The sequence below is a fragment of the Phalacrocorax aristotelis genome, chromosome 13 (genome assembly GCF_949628215.1).
Source record: "Phalacrocorax aristotelis chromosome 13, bGulAri2.1, whole genome shotgun sequence".
NCBI classification, from domain to species: domain Eukaryota; kingdom Metazoa; phylum Chordata; class Aves; order Suliformes; family Phalacrocoracidae; genus Phalacrocorax; species Phalacrocorax aristotelis.
This window is the reverse complement of record NC_134288.1, coordinates 1836571-1858591: the sequence shown is the minus strand read 5'-3', so window position 1 is coordinate 1858591 and position 22021 is coordinate 1836571. Positions and strand designations below refer to the sequence as shown.

General features: G+C 50.3%; 1 protein-coding gene across 9 annotated transcripts in view; it reads left to right on the top strand.

Moving 5' to 3' along the window:
• The window catches only part of DLGAP4 (DLG associated protein 4), a 149910-nt gene that overhangs the window by 98672 nt on the left and 29217 nt on the right, over positions 1 to 22021 (top strand). The window contains exon 1 of one of the 9 annotated variants that reach the window (XM_075109238.1): positions 4752 to 4804. The exons of 4 other annotated variants lie outside the window; for them this stretch is intronic. Coding sequence is in view for 2 of the 5 variants with exons in the window: in XM_075109235.1 (XP_074965336.1) it covers positions 10935 to 11175 (241 nt within the window). In the remaining 3 variants the exon portion in view is untranslated. 4 more of the 9 variants (XM_075109236.1, XM_075109237.1, XM_075109235.1 and 1 more) reach the window with 4 other exon arrangements.

Sequence of the window (22021 nt, the reverse complement as noted above, 5' to 3'; positions counted from 1 at the left end):
TGGAGGAAAGACAAAGCCTCTGCACACCTCCATGCAGTGTCACAGCACAAACCATCATCGTGCTGACCAAATCCCCAAGGGCTGGTTTGCTGTGGGACAAGTTTCCACAGCTTCTGGGAAAGTCACGTAGCACTGGCTTGTGAGGGATGGGTACAGACACCCTTCCTCCTCCTCCTCCTCTGTGTGCAGTGATCACCTGGTCTCTGGGATCAAAAGCAAGTTCTGCTCCTCTCCTCTCTCGGCTGTCACGGCCTTCTCTTCTTTGTGGGGAAAAAGTAGCAATGTGAAGGCAAAGGAAAAACCAAACCAAGCCAGGACATATTGTTCAGCCTGGCGTGAGTGGCTGCAGCTGAGGAATAAATCACCACTGTGGCCCTTTTGCTAATAGCATCAGCCAGAGCTGACCCCATATGGCCTTTGAGGAGCGAGACTGTTACCATTTCCTTCAGATTTTCTCCTTCTTTTTGACCTAGATTTCACGTTCCAGAAATAGCTTTCTCTGACATACCAGCAGGAAAGGGATTAGAGAGACAGTGTGTGTGTGTGTGCACACACGTGTGCACCAGGGAAAGATTTCTGTTGCATGCTCCTTCAGTGTTTGTAAGGGAAAAAAATGGTACCCATACATGTTCCATTATCTATTCATATGTCTGTAGGACACAAAGAAATTTATGACAACTGTTTGTCTGCACGCTTACCTGTTCATTTTCACCCTCTAATCTTTTCCTTGTTATTATGGAAATTCTACTATCAAGCCCTGTGCCCAGACAGCACTCCCTTTTCCCCAGGAAGCCTGTACCATGTCTACAACCCCACCCTCCCAACTCCACCACCAAAAACAAAATATATCTGTCCTTCTGCCTCAGCAAAGCTGAGCCTGATGCTCTTTGCTGCCAGGTTTCAGCTCCACTACAGGCAGCACACAGCACAGCAGGCTCTCCTTCTGCTGCCTGCTGTGTGCATGTGTCTCTCTGGCACCCAGGAATGGCTGCAACGGGTTTGAACCCCACAGAAATGTCACTTGCTCAGATTCCTAGGAAGAGGGGAGCTGCAGCCCACACGTGATGCTGTGCCAACACAAGCAGATGCAAGGGAGATGGAAGCGGCTGCCCATAGACTTAATAGAATCATAGAATCATAAAATGGTTTGGGTTGGAAGGGACCTTGAAGATCATCTAGTTCCAACCCCCTGCCATGGGCAGGGGCACCTTCCACTAGACCAGGTTGCTCAAAGCCCCGTCCAACCTGGCCTTGAGCACTGCCAGGGATGTGGCATCCACAACTTCTCTGGGAAATCTGTTCCAGTGCCTCACCACCCTCATATTGAAGAATTTCTTCCTTATACGTAACCTAAATCTACCCTCTTTCAGTTTAAAACCATTACCCCTTGTCCTATCACTACATGCCTTTGTAAAAAAGTCCCTCTCCAGCTTTCTTGTAGGCCCCCTTCAGGTACTGGATGGCTGCTGTAAGGTCTCCCCTGAGTCTTCTCTTCTCGAGGCTCAACAACCCCACCTCTTTCAGCCCGTCCTCATAGGAGAGGTGCTCCAGCCCTCTATTATCTTCATGGCCCTCTGGACTCCAGGCTCCAACAGGTCCACGGTGGGGACCCCAGAGCTGGATGCAGTACTCCAGGTGGGGTCTCACCGGAGTGGAGTAGAGGGGGAGAATCACCTCCCTCAACCTGCTGCCCACACCGCTTTTGATGCAGCCCAGGATACGGTTGGCCTTCTGGGCTGCGAGTGCACATTGCCAGGTCATGTTGAGCTCCTCATCAACCAACACCCCTCCGTGTCCTTCTCCACAGGCTGCTCTCAAGCCATTCACTGCCCAGCCTGTATCAGTGCTTGCTATTGCCCCAGCCCACGTGCAGGACCTTGCACTCGGCCTTGTTGAACTTCATGAGGTTCACATGGGCCAACCTCTCAAGCCTGTCAAGGTCCCTCTGGACGGCATCCCTTCCCTCCAGTGTGTCGACCGCACCACACAACTTGGTGTCTTCAGCAGACTTGCCAAGGGTGCACTCAATCCCACTGTCCACGTCACCGACAATGATGTTAAACAGTGCTAGTCCCAATACCAACACCCGAGGAACGCCACTCGTCACTGGTCTCCACCTGGACATCGAGCCATTGACCGCAACTCTTTTAGTGCAGCCATCCAGCCAATTCCTTATCCACTGAGTGGTACATCTGTCAAATCCATGTCTCTCCAATTTAGAGACAAGGATGTCATGCAGGACAGTGTCAAACGCTGTGCACAAGTCCAGGTAGATGACGTCAGTTGCTCTTCCCTTTTCCACCAATGCTGGGAGTATACTGGGAAGTGAGCAAGGCTCCAAGGTCCTGGCCAAGCCTGCTTTCTCCCAGTGGGGGGTCATCTACAAAGAACTAGAAAGAAAGGCAGCTGCCAGCATTTTCCTTTGGTGATATAGTCAGAAAGCCAAGTCCTTCTTGTTCCTTGCTTTTATCAGACTCGATGGCAGGAAAGGGAGTCGATAGTGCTGTCCTTGTGGGAGAGAAGGAGGAACTGAAGCACCAAGGGGTGCCTCAGCTTGCTCAGAGCCTCTGGGAGAGCAGCCGCAGTGAGCCCATGCGTGGTGTGGTGCTCTGCCCATGAGGCCGCGCTGATCGGACAGCAGTGTGCCAGCAGATACCTACAGCCTCTTCTTAGGCTGAGGGGCCTCGCAGCATCCCAGCACACTGGCCCTGCTGCCATCCATGTGAACGGGGTGAGCACGGAGCTGCCCTGGTGCCAGGCAATCACAGATGCTGCTTTCTGTCCCTGCTGTTGGCGATGCTCAGCACCTCTCTGGTTCTCCCTCCCTGGCCACAGAGCTCGTGCCGTCGCTGGAGCAGCCCAGCAGCGACCAATGACAGTCTTAGCTAAGACAAACACACGTGCCAGGACAGTGAGACTGGATGAGGTTTAGTAAGGCCGTGCACCCAGGCCTGAGCATTTGCAGGATTTCAGACAGTGCAGGCAAATGAGGATTTCTTTGTGCATGTTTCTCCTGTTCTGGGTTGCTTTTCCTCTCCTTCATGCTTTTCCATTATTTTTTCCATCTACTGAGCCAGGGTATTCCTGAGGGTTCAGGCAGAGATGGGCTCAGAGATCTTTGCAGAGCTACTCACAGCCCGTGTGGATGAGGGGCTCTCAGTCCAGAGCTGCTCACCACTCCCAAGCCTGGAAGCAGTTCAACTGAAAACAAGTTTTCTTGTTTTTCTTGGTAGGCAGTGGAGAGGGGAGGCCCTGGGCTGCAGATCCCAAGTCTCAGGGCTGACTCTCTGGCAAGACCCTCCTTCAGGCCCACTTTGCTGCTCTGCTTCTGGGAGCAGAAGCAGCACATCCACAGCGATTCCACCACTGAAAGCCGAGGGTGGTGGTAGCTCAGCCCTGCCTGCTGGAGCTGGCAGCACACGAGCTCAGTGTGGTGTTTCCCTGAGGCGCTTTGATCTCTCCTTGCTGCAGACTTCTCCACTGAGCACCATGAACCCAGTGAATCATAAATAAATCAGAGCATCCAAGGGCTGAAGGTAACAGTGAGGAGTTGGGGCACCACACGTGCTCCTGGCGGGAGCCACGCAGCAACACCGCTACCTGCAAAGCCACAAGCCCTGCCCGAGGACAAGCACCCTGCAGGCAGCATCGTTAGGCAGCGTCCACGCCACGCTGGGCTTGCAGGCACCCGCTGCTCCCATTTCGCGCCAGACCTCGCGTGGCGTGGCTCTGGCCTCACGGGACGTCTCCCCCCACCCCACAGCCTGGACAAGCCTCACGCCCAGCTCCAGATGTTGCAACATGGGATCTGAGGGACGGAGCCGGACACTACTCCAGCACCCAGCACGTCCGTGCCCCTGGTGCCAAACCCAGTGTGTCTCTGTCTGGCTGGGCTCTCACTGCAGCCTGCGAGCTGTACCAGCCTTGTTCCCCTCCACACATCCGTCTTCCATCATCCCTGCTCAGGCAGCCTAATGGGGAGGCAAAGAGCCCGGGCGTCAAGCACAGCAACAGCACCCAGTGGAGTGAGGCTCAGCTCCCTCTCCCCAGGCCTGTCAGGATGGAGCTCAGCTGGTAGATCTGTGACCAGTGGGAAACACCCACCCAGGGAAACATCCACTTGCCCACTGGTTTCTTCTCCATTTATTCGTCTCCGCCTGGAGATGCTCCTGCCGCTAACACTGCGCTCCGGCAGTGGGCCCGTGGCAGCACTCGCACCTCCCAGCTCGGGACCCAGAGCGCGGGAGGGGGAGCGGAGGGGGGCGGGGGTAGGTGTCTCTCAGCCAAACCCACTTTTGCGCGCGGGTGAGGGACGGGCCGTGCTGGGGAAAATGTCCCCGTGGCTCCCACGGCCAGGAACAGGAGACAAAGCTCCCGCGTGGGGGTGGGCGAGGCGCCCGCTTTGTTCAGCAGCGTTTGGCTACCCCGCTCCTGCCACGCATGGCGCTGCCACCCGCGGCAGTTCGAGTGCGGGAACGGCAGCCGCCGCCTCTGTCCCTGCGTCCCCTCCCCGCCCCCGCTGCGGGGGGAGACGCGGGGGTCCCGGTTACCGCTGAGATACGCGCCCGATCGCCGTGCTCCCGGCGAGTGACCGCGGGCGGCGGCGGGGCAGCACCTCGTACGGTCCGGAACGGGACGGGACGCGCCCACCGGGCCCCGTGCCGTGGGAGCGCCCCGCGGTGGCGGGGGGCGGGGCGGGGCCGCGCCTGCGCGGGGCGTGGCGGTGACGCGCGGGGCGTGGCGGGGCGGGGGTTTAAGGCGCGGCCCCGCCCGCGGCGCGCAGCCGGAGCGGCGGGCGGGCGCGGTGAGTGCGGCGGTGGCTCCGCGCGTCTCCTCCCTCCTCCCGCCCGCGGCCGCAGGAGCAGCCGGCGCGGCCCCGGCCCGCCCTCCTCCTTCTCCTCCTCCCGCCGGGCACGGCCCGTCCTCCCCTCCGCGGGACCCAGGCCCAGCGCCCCCGCGCCCCCGCCCCGTTTTCTCCGGTCCCCTCCGCCCCTCCTTTGTGTCTCCCATGGCTTTGTGTCTGGAGCTCCTCAAGCAATGTGAGTGACTGCCCGGGGCGCGGCGGGCGGGCGGGGGGCCGGGCCCTGCATGGCTCCGCGGCGGGGATGCCGCGCCCTGCCTGCCTGCTGCTGCCGCCGCCGCCGCTTGCCGGGCCCGCCGCCCCGCCGGGATCGCAGGTGGTGCTTCCGCTTCCCACGCGTGTCTCGCCCCTCCGTGAGGGGAGCTGAGTGGCCGCGGCGGGAGGGCTCCTGCTGCCTCCGCGCTCGGCTCCGGGGAGGGGGGGGTGCTGCCCTGTCCTCCCACGCATGCCGCTTTCGCTGCGTGGGGTTCCGCGTCCCCGCGGGGAGAGCCGGGCCCTGCGCGGGGGGGGGGGGTGGTGAGCCTTGCCTGGGAGAGGGCGGCTGCTCAGCCCCACCGCCTCCCGCCGGGAGCTGCCCCCGGCCTGCGGGGCCAAGCGGGGTCGTGGCGGGTCAGGCCGAGTCCCTACGCCGGTGCTGAAGGCCTTTGAGGGGTCCCCGGCTGCGGGAGGAAACAAAACAGTGCTTCACCGAATGTGTTTCCCCCCGCCGGGGCCGGGGACACTGACCCTTTTTTAAGGTGATGTTTGGATTCTTCCTTCCCTTGGGAAGAGCAGAGCATTGTCTGAGTGAGGTGTGAATGCCGAAGGCTGACATTCGGCAGCGCAGCAAGCCGGCACCTCCTGGCCAGCGCAGGCTTTGCAAAGCCTCTCTTTTAGCCTGGGAGAACAGGTCCTGGCTGAGGCTGCCCCAGTTGCACCCCAGTGTTGAGCCACCCTACCCCGTCTAAGCGTTTAGGCAGAATGCCTCTGAATTTAACTGCGGGTGTAGCTCAGGTATCAAAGTACTGTGTTGGAGGTGGGAATGTTAACGTTGGTTTTGAGCAGTAAGTAAATATAGCTCTTAATTTCTACCCTGGTCTTCATTAAGAAGGTTATGTCCGGGACTAACAATACTGATTCGGCAAAGGTACAGACCTTGACCCCTGGTTGCGCTGGATATGTGTATTTGAGATGGGAATGGAATTAGGATCTCTAACTCCTGGGCTGTAACTTGCCACTTGGTAGAGGAAAAGAAGAAAAGGGGGGGTGGAACTACAGCATGTGGCATTGGATCCTAAAATACATTCTAGTCACATGGGATGATAACAAGCCAGATTGCCAATTTGTGTAAGTTGGCAGACTCGACTCCAGAGGGTCCAAATTACTTAGCTGGTAATTGCTCTTCCAACAGGAATTTGGGGCTATGAAGTTACACGTTCTTGAATATGTGGGGAAAAGTAAGCCTAACTACTGATCAAATCTCGCCTGCTTGTCTTTGAGATTAAGATAATTTACGTGTGCGTAATCTGCAGTGGTGTCCAGATATTTGGAAGAAGATTAGCTGCAGAATTTGGCTGAATTTCCATGTTGCAGTCATGGAAAACCTAAAAGCTCACCGTTAAGGTGCAAGTACAAAATGGTTATATGCTATTTTTGCATCTGTGGTTTGCTTGTTCTGTTGTACTGTGGTGGTGGTGGCAGTATAAGAGGTTTTGGTGTAGCTGAAGGCCCTGGGAAGTGCTGGGGTGTAGCTACTGTGCAGTGTGCTGGTTTTGAAAGGACAAGAAGACCCTGTGCAGCCCCTGCTAGATCTTTGTCAGCAAAGGTGATAATGCAAGAACTTGCTTTCTGTTATATGTGGATTGACTATCTGGAGAATACTGAGAATATGATGGAATTTGGTAAACCATGGAGCACTCTGTGGCCAACAGGTACCTTTGTGGAACTTGATTGGCTGTAGGTGGTGTCCCGGCCCTCTAGCTGACAGGGCAAACATCGTCAGCTGCTGGGGAGAGCTTGCGTTTTGCTTTGCAGCTGTGTGTGAGTCAGTAGTTGGATACTCAGTTGCTTAATCTGTGCATGCAGTTTAGATTTGTGGACACTCCTGACTAATTAGCTCAAGGTTATTCATCTGCTGCTCCAGCCTAATGTGTAATGCATGGGAGACCTGCTGTTCCCTGAGCTCATTCTTAGCTGTATATCGCTGCCAGAGCGATATGATTTTAAAAGCTCTTAATGGATAACAAATAACTGCCAGGCACTTACAAGTAACTGTATGTCAGTTCTTGTCTCCTGTATAGTTTTTCCTGTTTGAGTCCAGCCCCAAATAGTTTGGAGTAAACTATTCGCTGGACCCTGTAAAAGTTGCTCGGACACTTAAATCCCTTAATAACGCATGGCATGTCTGCCTGCAGAAGTAAGGCTGCAAAGCCGTGCTGCAGCAGGGCTTGGTTTTGTCTCTTCAGGTGATACTTTTGCTCTGTACAACCGGTGCAACAGCCGCAACTATTTTAATGGATTGAGGAGGCATAATTGGATTCAGTGCAGTGCAAGTTACAGTAACATATGTGAGCTGGAAGGATTAAGGCTGTGCGGGCGGGTGGCCTTGTTCAAGGAAAAATCCACTTTAATTTCTGCAGTGACAAGTTGTCAGTGTGTTTCCTATCAGAGCAGATTTAAAAAGGGAGGGGAGAAATACTAAGTATGATTGCTGTTTGCTTTGGAAGGTGATTAGAGTTCACGCTGTTGGATAAAGTTCTGTGAAGGCTGTAGTTCAGGCTTGGAGATGAGAATGGTGAACTCGGGTCCCTGCAGAAGAGCTCAAGAAGAATGGGTTTATCCTTCCCTTCTCTCCTGGTCTCCATGCCAGCCTGCCACTGGAGAGGGGGAGAAGTGGGGGACAGAATGACACCAGGGCATTTGACATAAGCTGACTTTAAACAAGTGGAAGTTAAACTATTTGCAGATGGGCTAGTTAACGAGGGGAGAGGGAATTCTGTCCACTTCAATTTGTCTTGCAAAATTAATGAATTGCTGGCCCTTTGGTGCAGACGGGTATGCGAAGTCAGCCTTCTGTCCACTGGAAAAACAGTGAGCAAGGGGAACAATGGCCCCACAGCTGAAGTCCTGACCTGGGCCTCAGCCCTGTGCTTCACTTCTCTGTGAAGGCACCATTTCAAAAACCTTTGCAATTTCCACTGAAAACAGTGAGGTAACTGCTCAGATACATCTGCCTGTGTGAGTCTGGTCTCTGATTTTATGGGCAACATAAGGTAGGGCCCTACCAGTGTCTATATACCGTGGTGTGGGCTGCTAGTCTGCTATCATGGATAGGTGACAAGCAGTCCCGGGGGAAGTAATGGGCTCCCAGGACTGGAGATTGATTGATCTCTGTAGAGGACAGGGCTGTGGGTTATGTGCTGCCAGGCCTCTTCCTGAATTTCCTTGCAGCACTTAAATACTGTGAAGGAAAACAGCCGAGTTCTGATGCTTCCCCCTAGGGTTCTTGGTGGTAGGCTTGGTCCTGCACTGTGAAATTGCCAGTAAAGGCACAGAGGGGCATATAATCATACTAGGATGCAAGAAGGATGCCTGATACCCACATGAGTACTTCAGCCTGCACGCTGCTGCTTCGTCTTAGCAGACGGTGCACACAGAGCGTGGTTATCCTTGCTGCTGTACGGGGTTTCTGGGGGTTAAGTTTGTCAGCTCTTCTGGCAACATCAGGAAAATGAAAACAGTGTCTTTAAATGGGACTTGCATGAGACAGGCTGTGGCTCGCCGCATCAGACAGCGGAGCTCAAAGGGGGAACGATACAAGGATGCATAAATTTTAAACATTAGCACTAGTATTTACATCAAGGACATGTAGACTGTCTTGTGTATCTTATTTAGTACTCTTCATTAAGACATCCAGGTTTCACTGCAGTGATCTTTTCTTCTGAACCTAGTTCTAAGAGATCAAAGCTTAAGCTACTGTGTTGTCTCTCCAGTTTAAAGCTGACCAAGAAACTTGAGTGGTGAATATTTCAAAGGTAAATTCCTACTTGTGGTGTGAGTCTGTCAGAGCTGGAATTAAAGCAAAGATTAGATGTCACATATGCCTTTCTACTGATGCACTGTCATAGCGCAAGGTGGTATTTGATGAAAGCTGAAATGTATTTAGGAGTTGATAAAAGGGAATTTTTATTGCAAGTTGTTGTCGTAAGATTAGTCAAACTTCTAAGAGAATTATTTGTCTTGTTTTTTATATTCTGGGAGTGATTGAAGAGCTAACTGAACAGAGCCCCACCAGGGCATTTGCTGTGTTCAAGAAGGATCTCCAAGCCTAAAACTTCCTACCCGGGGTGGGCTTATCTACAGAGCTGCATTAAACTGAAAGCTAAAATTGGGAAGTTAAAGCATGGATGTTGCATCCCTCTTAGGCTTTATACATAAGATAGCTATCCGTGTCTGAAGCTAGAGAAAGTGTCCCAAAGGCTACTGTGGAGTTGTCCCCAGGGTGGTTCCTGGACCCCCTTCTGAAGGCCTTTGTTAGGGGCCGTGCTGCTGCCCGCTCAGCTGCCAGGTCAGTGCTGCTCTTGTGGAGAACAGTGTGTGTCAGGGCGGCTCGTGAGCCAGCACACTACCGTAGAGCTGGTCTCCCTTGCCTCTTGTATGGTCACTTGAGTAACTGTTTTGTTGGGAAGCCTTCTCTTCCTCATTTGAACCCTGACACTTTTCTCAGTCTCTCAGCTTGGCCCAGACACAGGGTCCTGAGTCATGACATTCCTGTCCAGGAACCCTTCCAGGTTTCAGTATGCTCTATTGAAAAGCTACCAGTGCTTTCTTGACTGACCTGCCACTCCAGCAGCAGCTGGCCCAGGCTGGGACTTTGGCCTCTTAGCGCTGCTACTCTGAGCAAAGCAAGCTCCCTGGCAATGCAGAGCTGGTGTAATGCCCAGCCTTGTACAGCTTGGACTGGGACTTTCCAGGAGACCAAGTGGATTTGGGGAGATGGGTACTAGTAGAATAGAGCTGGAGAACTTTTCCCAGTACTTGAACAGCTGCTGATTCTGATCCCTTGGGGAAAAAAGGGGTGTTGGTCAGTGCTTGCACCTCCTGAGCTCTGGTCCTGCACAAAGTAGCTACTTTGATTCAAAAGCATTGAGTTTCAGTGGCCCTCAAGTTTGCAGTGTGCCAAGAGCAAGGCCTTGAGCAGGGAAATCCCAGACGCTGGGAAGTACCAGTCTGCTGACCAGCAGCCTGTTGCCTTGGCCACAGCACTGCTGCTGTTGGCCTTTGCACTTGGCACCAGGCTCCAGTGTCTGTATCTCACTGTCACCCTGCAATCTTCTAGGGCATTCTGGAGGCTGCCACTGCTAATAGTGGTATTATGCCACACATTAGCTTTTATCGCTGCTCTGTTAACGTTCTTACTGGAGATGAGTGCTGCAAAATACTCCGGGTTGCTAAGGGGAGGCTGCCAAAGCAGGCTCTTACAGCCCTGCTCTCTCACAGTTGTTGTTCTTGCTCAAGTCAGATACTGAATCAGGCTGACTGGGGGGGGGAAATCAGCCCTTCGGGGGAAGGGAAACAAAGTCCGTATGGCTACCTGTCTTCAGTCCTCTTGCCTGTGTAACTGCTGGTGCAAATGCTCTTCCCTGTCAGCTGTGCAAATTGTGCACACAGTTGCGCGCTTTCAGCAGACACATTCTGTGACAGGCCTATGTTTCATCTGGCCTGCTTGGTCACTGTTCGGGCATCCAAAACCCACCTCAAAAAATAATGAAAAAATCCCAATTTTTTGGCCATTCATCTTTATGATCTTTTAATTACTTTTCATTGTGCTGGGACAGTGCCAGTGTGGCATCAGGCTTGAAGAAATCTGCGAGCTTCAGAAATGGGGGGGAGGCAGTGCATTTTGAGTATGAACTAGCGCGGGGGGTGGGGGGCACGGGCAGCCGTGAGCGGGAGCTGCCCCGGCTCCCCAGCGGCCGGGAGGTGCCCGGGGCTTGCCTGGAGTGCCTCGGAGCGGGTTTCTCACGGCGGCGTAAATCTGAGCCGGATTATCCGGCTCCCGCGGTCTCTGCGGGGTGACTCGGTGGCGCTGCTGATGCTGCGGGGCTCCGGCACCCCTGGCCCTGCCCCGGCGGGGCGCCTGCCCTGCCCCGGGGCCTGCAGGGCGGGTGGGGCGCCAGGGGCCGCTGCTCCGCCGGGCCCGACGGGGAGGGGAGGGGCGGGCGGCCCCGCTCCGACGGCGGCCGCGCTCCCCGAAGCCCCGGCCCGGCCGCGCCGCTCCCCTCCCGCCGCCCGCGCTTTCCGGCCGCCGCTCTTTGCGGCAGCCGTAGGGCGAGGTAAGCGGCCGGGCCCCCGGGGCGGAGGGCGCTGGGCCGGCTCCAGGGTGGCCGGGGCCGCCTCCCCATACACACACACCCCCAGCACCCGCCCCGGCCTTTGCCGGTGTTTTTCCTGGTTGCTGAGGAGGAGCTGGGAGCGCTTGCGCTGGCCCCCGCCGGGCCGCAGCTGGTGCGGCGCGGGGTGAGGGGACCGCCTCCGCGCTTCGAGCCTCTGCTCGGCCGGGCGCCGTGCCGGGGCCCCGGCGGGTTACACCGGCCTCGGGGGCCAGTAGGGAACGTGCCCCTCCGCTCCCTGCCTGCCGGAGGAGGTGCCGGGGCTGGAAGGGTAGAGGGCTGTTGAGCATGCAGAGGAAACCCTCCCTAACCTCTCATCTTGGGTGTTAAACAGCAGCACGCTTTAAGAAGAAAGGAGGAAAGTGCCTGTCTCTCTTTCCTCTCTAAAGTGCTGTGCCCAAACCTGCGCGACAGCAGCTTGAGAGCTCCATGCAATGAGGCATGGAGCAGCGCTCATTATTGCCCCCAGCACACGTGTGGCACAACTCCAGCGGAGCTGGTGACATTCCTGTGAGCCGGTGGTGCTAAAGGAAAGCTCAGCCTGATGAGGCCTCCTCAAATCACAGGACAGAACTAGGCCAGCCTTTTAGGCTGCTGGTGGTGAGGCAGCAGTAAACTTTGAAGCACTGTCTGCTTTCTTCTAGCACACCTCTCTGTGCACTTACCTTTGATTTATTTTTTTCAAGGGCTCTGAGTGTCTTGGGTGCTGGGGGAGGCAGCTCTAAAAATAACTTTAGAGGCTGGTTATTTCCAAAGCCGTCATTTCTGCTTCTCTCAGGTTTCTTTCCCTTCTGTAGCTGATGTCTTTTTCCAGTGCTGCAAGGCTTGGTTCATACCTAATCATGTTTTCTGCTCTCTTCTTGCTCTGTTAGCAAACACGCTGCGGGTATGGACAATGTTATGTGTTCAGACAGTAGGTGGATCTGATGATTGCAGTTCTGGGTGAATGAGTTCATGTACCAGGAACACTGAGGCCAGAATGAATTAAAGAATAATGAACTAAAACCTTTTTGAAGGGTAGAAGTACAGCTTGTGAAAACTGGAGCCGCTCAGGTGCCATCCTGCAGGAGGCAGTGTGCAGGATTGTGTACATCTGCTGTTCGAACCGATGGTGTTCACAGCTGACAGTGGCTTGAAGCCCTGTTGTCCCATTTCTCTGACGTGTGCCGTAGGATGGCTCGCCTTTAATGGCTGGGTGAATCCTAGCAGGAGCCTTAGTCACTGTTAAGGCATTAACTCAAGTCCTGCTGTTGTGTGTGAAATAACTACCAGGCAGAGGTAGGAGCTCATAAAGGTGTTGTGCATAAAGACTCTCACTTGGATGGATTATGGCTGAGAACTGCTTTTTTTGCCATTGTTGAGGGTACCTGTTAAATCTATTTTATGCTAATTCTTATGGTGTGATGCTTTTCAGCATCTCTTTTTTTAAAGCTGACTCAATTAGTTTTAGCCAACTGTGCCCCTTATCACAAAACAGCTGCTAACCTAATTGCTGCTCGGCCTCCACAATGCCATGAGCTTGCCAGTTCTAGCGACCTGCGTGCCCCATTTCCCCTACCAAGAATGACATGCCGCTGTTTCCCATCAGGTTGCAAGAACAGAATAGGTGTGTTGGGTGCAGCTGTCCTTACTCCATGTGGCCTGACTTTGCGCTGTGGCTTACACCTTCAAGCTTGCTTTCTTGGGAAAGTATACCCTAAGGTTATTCATGGACTGCTGCAGTGTTTAGACTTGCTTGAGAAAAGAAAAATGCTGTAAATATACTCCTGAATGTTGCTGGTATTTAATGGGCTGAATCTGTAGGCAAAGTGGAGGTGCCTAAGGATTAAAGCCTGACTGTGTACACTCTAAACAGCTGCTCTGCCCTGGGGACTTCCCACTAGCTTTGTGTTGCTCCTGGCCACTCCAGAGTGATACGGCAGTTGCCTTATCTCTGGGATTGCAGCACGTGCTTCCTGATTAACAGGCACTGTAGGGTGGAGAGTGGAGATCAGTCAGGGAGTCAGATTTGGCTTAACATGCCCCCAGCAGCACCATAACAACTTAAGTTAGCAGAGATTGCTCCTGTATGTCTCGTACTTATTTGGAGGTTGAAAACATCACAATGTAGATACCTAGAGGGTCCAGATCTTGTTCATATCATCTGTTTCAAATCCTGAGTGTGCTTCATCCTTGAAGGTGGAGTGTTAGTTGGCATGAGTCACTATGGATTGGCGGCCTTGGGTTGGTTTCTTTTGTGTGTTCCCCACACACACACACATGCCAATTGTGGCAAGTTGAAAGGCACTTGGGAGGCTTTGTTTGAGCGTGATGAGCTGAAAAGCCTCCTAAGCGTGTGGGCAGGCTACAGTGGAAAGAAGAACTTGACATAAAGGGAGAAGAAATCTGGATCTCTGATCCAGACTGTGCTTAGTGTTCTTTAGAGCTGGGAAGAAAGCTATTGATATCATGGGTTTTCCAGTCTAGAAGGGCTTTTTTATACTTAGCCATGGCTGTTTGGGAGTTTTACGTTCACCTGGCAAACTAAAAGCGAGGTTTTTACTGTTGGAAAGATGTACTTTCCATAACAGCTTCTACTATGGCTCCAACCACAAAAGAGCTTTCTTGTTCTAATTGGGCTCCTGCTCTGATTCAGTTGTGTTGCTGTGTCACCATGGAGACAAGTGTGATGTCACAAGCTATGGCATCACTGAAAGGTGGCTGGGAGACAGTTGTTAACATTCCCCCTCACCCCATCCACCCCAGTAATCAATTGCTGGGAGGAGAAAGCAGAACAGCTCAATAGGTTTCAGGGAAGATAGAGAGCTTGTAAATGAGCCTGAATTACAGCTGTGGTTTTAAGGCTGTTCCTTCAGTAGCGATGGTGGAAGAGGTGTAATATAACCACTCTCTTGAAACTGTTTTCATTGCTGTGTGTGTTGTTGAGCTCACTTAAAATGAATAAATGGCAGGAAGCCCAAAATCTCCAGCTATAATTGCTGTGCTGAAGACTTGAGCCCTGTTAACAAACATTGGTGACGCTAAAAACCCAAGTACCCACTAGGCTGTGTTCCAGTCACAGCTGATGGGCTTGGTGCTTCTTGTCTGGGTAACAGGTATACTGAGCTTGTCTCGTTAGCTCTGACATCAGCCAGAAAAGCTGTTGTATCACCAGGGTGGCAGTTTGAGGAACTTTTTGGGGTCTCTTGCCTTTCCAACACTTCTGAGACAGCTGTTTCCATTGTGGGAGTACTTAAGCACGTAATGGCATAGCTGGGCTGCTGAGAGCTATGCGATGAGATCACGAAAGCCAACAGGATTTGACTTGTATGCCCTCGTGTACGAGCTCAGTGGAGACAGTAATGTAGCAGAGAACTGGGCTTCTTTCATGGCTTAATTCTGCTCTTTGCCAAGATGCTGGGAGCTTCCTTATTTCCTGAAATGCCCTGACTCGTCACCACAAAGACTGTGTGAGGATGTGTTCTGCTCTGTATGATCTCTTCCATGCATTTTTTTCCTCAGCTTTATCCACTTTCTTCCAAGGGGTCTGGTTGAGTGCATAGCACAGTGTGCTTGATACTGTGTCTTGAGCTATAACAGCCTACTCAAATGCTAACTAATCTCTTCCTGATTATGGGCGGCAGGATGCTCTTCAGTGCCTGACCTGTCAAGCAGGTAGCTAATGCTTTCCAGTTATTTGTCGTTTTTGGTAAACAGGCTTTGCCATAGCTGTCCTGGAAGCATGTTGCCTGTAACTTTTTTCTGTTTTAGTCTGATGCTAGGGAGGGGCCATGCAGATTTTCCCTGTATGTGGGGTATATCTGGAGCTTGGGGGTGAGATTGGGGTGCTCTTGTACTGCTGGGTGTTGGCTGCTGCTGCTGAGCAGGGACCCTGTGCACTGCACCTGCACGGTGTCAGGGCTGGCGCTTGCTTGGCAAGCACCATAGTACATAGTCTCCCTTGTGCTTTGCTTGTTTTAAGCAGCCTTGTATTCAGACAAAAGGACTAAAATTCCATGTAATATGGAGGCTGAAACAAGTTGACTTTTTCAAAGTGTGAAACTTTGGCTGTTTTCCAGCAGTTCTGCTGACACACTTTTCTTTTTCTAACTTCCTTTATGAATTGCTGGGTTTTTAGGATGAAAGGCTAGGGCAGCTCACAGCATGAAAACAAAGTGCTTTTCACCTTGTGTGTTCCCTTGGAACCCTTCATAAGTGTCCTGTTTTGGAGGAAAATGTGTCTGGAAGGCCAGTTGCATTTGGGTCTTGTTAGTTTGTAGTGCTGTTGGTCTTAAAATAGCTAGCTGTCTGGTCAAAGGTGTTAAAACCTGCTTTTTAACCAACACTAGTTAAAAACTGTAGAGGGTAGGAAATGTTTTAATTCCCTCCTGATGTTGGTTGCTTCTGTCCTGATTGCTACAAGGGCTGTGGAGTAACCCCCACCAAGGCTACTTGATCCTAAGACTTCTAGCACTGTAGCTACTATAGAGGAGAAAATTAATGTGTAAAGGTCTGAGATTGCAAACTATAGTCCTAAACAATTTCAGATGTCACTCAGAAAAAGTTTTAAAAGCTCATCTACCAATTATGCACGCTTTAAGTTTAGCTATATTTTTAGCTTTCATGCTTTCAATTTTTGGTGTGTGTAGGAAAATACCTCATCTATGGGAAAGGTAAGATGAAGTTTCCCTTAATATAGTAAAACAGCTAATTCCAAAGTATTTGGTGTTTTCTATCCAAAGCTATGAATAAATTGTTTTCTAGAAGGAAACTAGTCTTGTCCTTACTCATGGGCTTGTCTAAACACAGTTAACCCCAAGAAATTCCTTTACTACATGAGCAAGTTCCTGTGAAACGGTGTATTCTTTCAGAATAAGACTCTGCATGGAGTTCCTTATCCCCCGAACTTGTTTGTGCCCTAGGGGCTTAACTGGGGATAATTCTGTGGATGAGTCCATGATCTGATATTCTCATTTGCTCTGTTCTTATGCCAGTGATGACTTTTGGCAGACTTGAACTCTGACTATACATCAGATAATCTGACCACCATATAATCTCCACTGCTAGGTTCTGAATAATCCATTACATGTAGCGAGTTTGTTAGAAGATGCTGTGTAGGCTGCTTTTGTACCCCTGACTTTCAAAAACATGAAGAACCTGACTGAATTAATGGTCCCCTGTGGGGGACCCTGGAAACTCTTCTCCTTACCCCGTTGCTTCTAGCAGGTAGCTCTTGTTGGTGAGGAATGGGGTCATCCAGCTCTGGAATGGGCGGAACAGGAGCAGCTCTTGTGAACGACAAATCTCTGGCTGTTGCCTGCTATCTGCTTCGTTCTTTCATGGCTGCTGTTCCAAAGCCAGAGGAAAACTAGGTCAGTGTTGTGCTGCTTTGAGGAGCAAGAGGTCAGCAGGAGAGGCAGAGACCCCTTCCGGTTGCAGCTATGCAAACACCAATGCACTGGGTGTCCTTGCTCCTGGTCTGCAGCCTCTTAGCTGCTTCCGCTGGCAGACCACCTTGGACTTCAGTGCAGATGCTTTAACCTTGCAATTGCATTGTATGATATCCTCTTCCCCCATGCCAAACCCCTTCCCTCAGTACTTGCAGGTTTCTCGAATCCGTGAGACTGGCTTGGCTGGCATCTATAATTGATGCACTTGCAGAAGGAAAAACTGAGGTGCTAACCAAGGTAGGCTGAGTACTTGAGGATGGGAACAGAAACATGAAACATAATATCCTGCAAACTAGCATGGTGTTTTACTGAGTTCTCTGGACTTTGGGCATAAGGGCTCATACCTGTCATTCAAACAAGTTTTAAAAGATACCTTTATAGAAGATCATAGAATCACAGGTTGGAAGGGACCTCAGGGATCATGTAGTCCAACCTTTCTAGGATGGTAAGCGTATCCAAAGTTAAAAGGGAAGAGCGAAAGGGCGCTGACAATCTTTGCAGAATAACTCTGCAAAATATATGAGATATTAAGGGAAATGCCATTCCTGCCTGAAAGATCAGGTAGTGTAGTGAAAATTGCTACAAGTTTGGGCATCTTACCAGTACTGAAGTTCCAGGCATTTTTTCAGCAGCAGTTGGTTAAGGGTTGTGACACCAAGCGTTTGTTCAGATTGTAAGTCAACAGATTGCATGCCCCAAGCCAGGACCTGGAGATGAAAAGCAAGCTGTCTTGTGTCATCTCTAATGAAGACTTTGAAACTAGAGCTGCCTGATCCTGTAGCAGCAACGGCCATGGCCATGTGTACTTGTTTAAAGGTAAGCAGAGCTGCTGCAGACCTCACCCAGAGTTAGAGGTTAACAAGGTATGGATTTGTGCTCACAGGAAACAGTTACAGAAAAAAAGTAGATGATGCAGAGCTGTCAGGTGCTCTTAAGTGATGAATAAAAGTGAAGTTACATCAGAATGTCTGGAAGCCTCAGGTTCCTGTCTAGTGAAGCTGCCATGCTTCAGAATTATAGGGTAGGACTTTTTTCTTGGTGTCTGTTCACCTCTTGGTAACTCCTGGTTGGCAAATGGCAAAAGATAAGAGTCCTTCTCTTTGCTTTTAAAGAAAAATTCATTTGCACTAACTCTCGACCATTCTTTTCTAACGCCTCAGCAGAAGGAAAATACCGTAGTGAACCAAGGTCTGCACATGCCTGCGCTCTTCCCACTCGTGTTGAGCACTGCTTGCTATGCTGTGTCAGATGCAGGGCAGCCACGAAGTGGACAAGGGTGGCACTTGGCTCTTTCTCAGTCTTAAAGGTCTCCTTGTCTAGCCAGGAGTGACACACTTCAGGGATGTGAATCACTTCTGTATACGTGGTATTTGCATATTTTAGGTGGATTTCCTGTACTGTGGTTTGTGCAACACTGAGAAACTTAAAAATTAGAAGGAAAGCATAGCTGGATTATACTGTCAGATGCATTGCTTGATCTGAATTCTGCTGGGTTCTGAAGGCAGAACTGTCAGTTTAACTTCAACAGTGTTAAGACTGGCTGGTGCTTTATTCCTCTTAGCAGGATTGCAAAATGTTTCTGAATAGCTGGTACGTTTGAAAGCCTGAGCACCCGGCACAGCCCTTGCATGGGTTTTCCAGCTTCTTTGAGGTTTTCCAGCTTCTTTGAGGTTTTCCAGCTTCTTTGAGGTTTTCCAGCTTCTTTGAGGTTTTCCAGCTTCTTTGAGGTTTTCCAGCTTCTTTGAGGTTTTCCAGCTTCTTTGAGGTTTTCCAGCTTCTTTGAGGTTTTCCAGCTTCTTTGAGGTTTTCCAGCTTCTTTGAGGTTTTCCAGCTTCTTTGAGGTTTTCCAGCTTCTTTGAGGTTTTCCAGCTTCTTTGAGGTTTTCCAGCTTCTTTGAGGTTTTCCAGCTTCTTTGAGGTTTTCCAGCTTCTTTGAGGTTTTCCAGCTTCTTTGAGGTTTTCCAGCTTCTTTGAGGTTTTCCAGCTTCTTTGAGGTTTTCCAGCTTCTTTGAGGTTTTCCAGCTTCTTTGAGGTTTTCCAGCTTCTTTGAGGTTTTCCAGCTTCTTTGAGGTTTTCCAGCTTCTTTGAGGTTTTCCAGCTTCTTTGAGGTTTTCCAGCTTCTTTGAGGTTTTCCAGCTTCTTTGAGGTTTTCCAGCTTCTTTGAGGTTTTCCAGCTTCTTTGAGGTTTTCCAGCTTCTTTGAGGTTTTCCAGCTTCTTTGAGGTTTTCCAGCTTCTTTGAGGTTTTCCAGCTTCTTTGAGGTTTTCCAGCTTCTTTGAGGTTTTCCAGCTTCTTTGAGGTTTTCCAGCTTCTTTGAGGTTTTCCAGCTTCTTTGAGGTTTTCCAGCTTCTTTGAGGTTTTCCAGCTTCTTTGAGGTTTTCCAGCTTCTTTGAGGTTTTCCAGCTTCTTTGAGGTTTTCCAGCTTCTTTGAGGTTTTCCAGCTTCTTTGAGGTTTTCCAGCTTCTTTGAGGTTTTCCAGCTTCTTTGAGGTTTTCCAGCTTCTTTGAGGTTTTCCAGCTTCTTTGAGGTTTTCCAGCTTCTTTGAGGTTTTCCAGCTTCTTTGAGGTTTTCCAGCTTCTTTGAGGTTTTCCAGCTTCTTTGAGGTTTTCCAGCTTCTTTGAGGTTTTCCAGCTTCTTTGAGGTTTTCCAGCTTCTTTGAGGTTTTCCAGCTTCTTTGAGGTTTTCCAGCTTCTTTGAGGTTTTCCAGCTTCTTTGAGGTTTTCCAGCTTCTTTGAGGTTTTCCAGCTTCTTTGAGGTTTTCCAGCTTCTTTGAGGTTTTCCAGCTTCTTTGAGGTTTTCCAGCTTCTTTGAGGTTTTCCAGCTTCTTTGAGGTTTTCCAGCTTCTTTGAGGTTTTCCAGCTTCTTTGAGGTTTTCCAGCTTCTTTGAGGTTTTCCAGCTTCTTTGAGGTTTTCCAGCTTCTTTGAGGTTTTCCAGCTTCTTTGAGGTTTTCCAGCTTCTTTGAGGTTTTCCAGCTTCTTTGAGGTTTTCCAGCTTCTTTGAGGTTTTCCAGCTTCTTTGAGGTTTTCCAGCTTCTTTGAGGTTTTCCAGCTTCTTTGAGGTTTTCCAGCTTCTTTGAGGTTTTCCAGCTTCTTTGAGGTTTTCCAGCTTCTTTGAGGTTTTCCAGCTTCTTTGAGGTTTTCCAGCTTCTTTGAGGTTTTCCAGCTTCTTTGAGGTTTTCCAGCTTCTTTGAGGTTTTCCAGCTTCTTTGAGGTTTTCCAGCTTCTTTGAGGTTTTCCAGCTTCTTTGAGGTTTTCCAGCTTCTTTGAGGTTTTCCAGCTTCTTTGAGGTTTTCCAGCTTCTTTGAGGTTTTCCAGCTTCTTTGAGGTTTTCCAGCTTCTTTGAGGTTTTCCAGCTTCTTTGAGGTTTTCCGCCTGTGCTGTGACATGGGCCGAGTCTGGTCATATATTCTGTCCATTCTCAGCACAGAGGCTGCTTCAAGTTACTAACAGCCTTTTTTGTTTGAAGGGACAGTAGATGCTCTCTAGTTGCACTATCGTACCGAGGTTCTCTGAGTCTATTCATCTGTACCGCAGCTGACGCATGCCAGACTCCGCACTGTCGTTGACTGAGGGTGGCTGCTTACGGCGGTTTTGACTTGGGAGTTTGTCTTGGATAATATGTCGAGGTCCAGTGAGCAGGGTTGGTAGGCTGCCAGTGGAGCGTCTCTTGCTGGGAAGCAATGCCTGCAGTTCTCAGCTCTGTGCATTGGTCCTTTGGTTCCTGTTTTCCTGCATCTTGAAGTGGTGCAGATCAGCTCTAGGGTTTTCAGATACCTACAATGATAAATGTAGGAAGAAAATAGTCCAGCACAACAGCACTATCTGCTAAAGGGGGTAACTTTGCATGTTCTGCAGTGGAACTTGTGGATATGGGAGCTCTGTTCTCCCTGTGTAGTTTCTGCATGTTCCAGTATCTAAAAACTAAAGAGAAAGGGTTCCTTTTTCCTCTTACAGGTGAGATTTATGAATAGCTTTCTTAGTGAAGTCTCATTGATAAAACAAGTGAATTTCCTTAGTAAGGAGTCTCTGAATAGGAGTTCTAATTTTTTTAGTAATGGTAAATACTTCCAGAAAGCAGGATGCTTAATAACACATCTGAATTGGTACTTGGTAGCCCATTAGGTAGCAGGGTGTGAAAAGCTGGGCCACTGTTCTCAAGATACTGGAAGTGACCAAGTTCAAGTGCTGTGATTCTAGCTCTGCACGTGCTCCTTAGAGTGCAGTTGCTTAACTGCTTGTGTGTTGAGGTCATGGTTGTATTCCTTGCCTTGAGAGGCAGCAAATGCTTGTTGCTCAGGGTGTTAGGCTGCACTGAGTTGTCTGCAGCACTTGTGTTAAGTGGAAGAGGGATGGGAAGGGGGACAGCTGTGTTGTTTTAATGTAGGGAAACTTATGCTGAGTTGTAGCTTTTGGTTTTTTTGAATTGTAATCTGCCTCCAGAGTTTTGGGTTGTGCCGTCTGGTTTTGCTCTTGGGTTCAGTTTCTCTTCTTGTTCCCTGGTTCAGAGACCCAACAAGGCCAACCTCCTCTCTTAAGGGGCTGAACACTCAGCATGGCAGTGGGACATCGCAGGAAGGAGCCTGACTTACCACCTACTACAACCAGACAGATAATTTTAAAACTTCAGAAGCAATTATTATTCCGTGTCATTGCTCTTTGCACTGTATTTTTATGACAGATACATACCTAATAGAAACTAATGACTTGTGATACTAATGCACAGAGGACATACACTGCATATGTGAAATCTAAAGGAAGTGTCAAATAACTTTAACATTTTGAAGCTTCTTGCATCTAATGTGCAAGAACCAAAGCCTAAGGCAAATGTGTTCATTCTGGCAGGGGCTGCTGAATTAAACCATAATGCAGTTCTCATTGGAGTCCCTAGGGCATTCTCTGGTGACATCCTGGACTTGGGAACTGCAAGATCGTTTGCTTATGGGAACCCATCTCTAGCTTTAAATGCTGCTTTGTTTTTCTGTGTCCAGAGTGTTACATGTGGTATGGAGGAGGGCTACTACTGCAATCTAGCTGGACAGGGGAAGGACAGAACACCCTAGAACGTAACTTCCTGATGAAAAAAGTAGCAATCTGGTAATGCGAGGCTTCCTGTGATTGTGTGAATCCATACTGCGTTAGTTTCACTTAAATCATGCTCGTACTTCAAGATGACTGCAGGAGCAAGCAAAGACAAAGATCAGGCTGGAGTCCTAAAGGCAATAAATTCAAGGGTTGCTTCAGTTTGGACGGTGGTACTCAACTTCCCAATATATTCTTGACTACTTCCTGAAATAGTGTGTGTGCACACATCTGGGGGTGCAGAACTTGGGTGTGCAAAATTTACCAGTTCATTCAAAACACC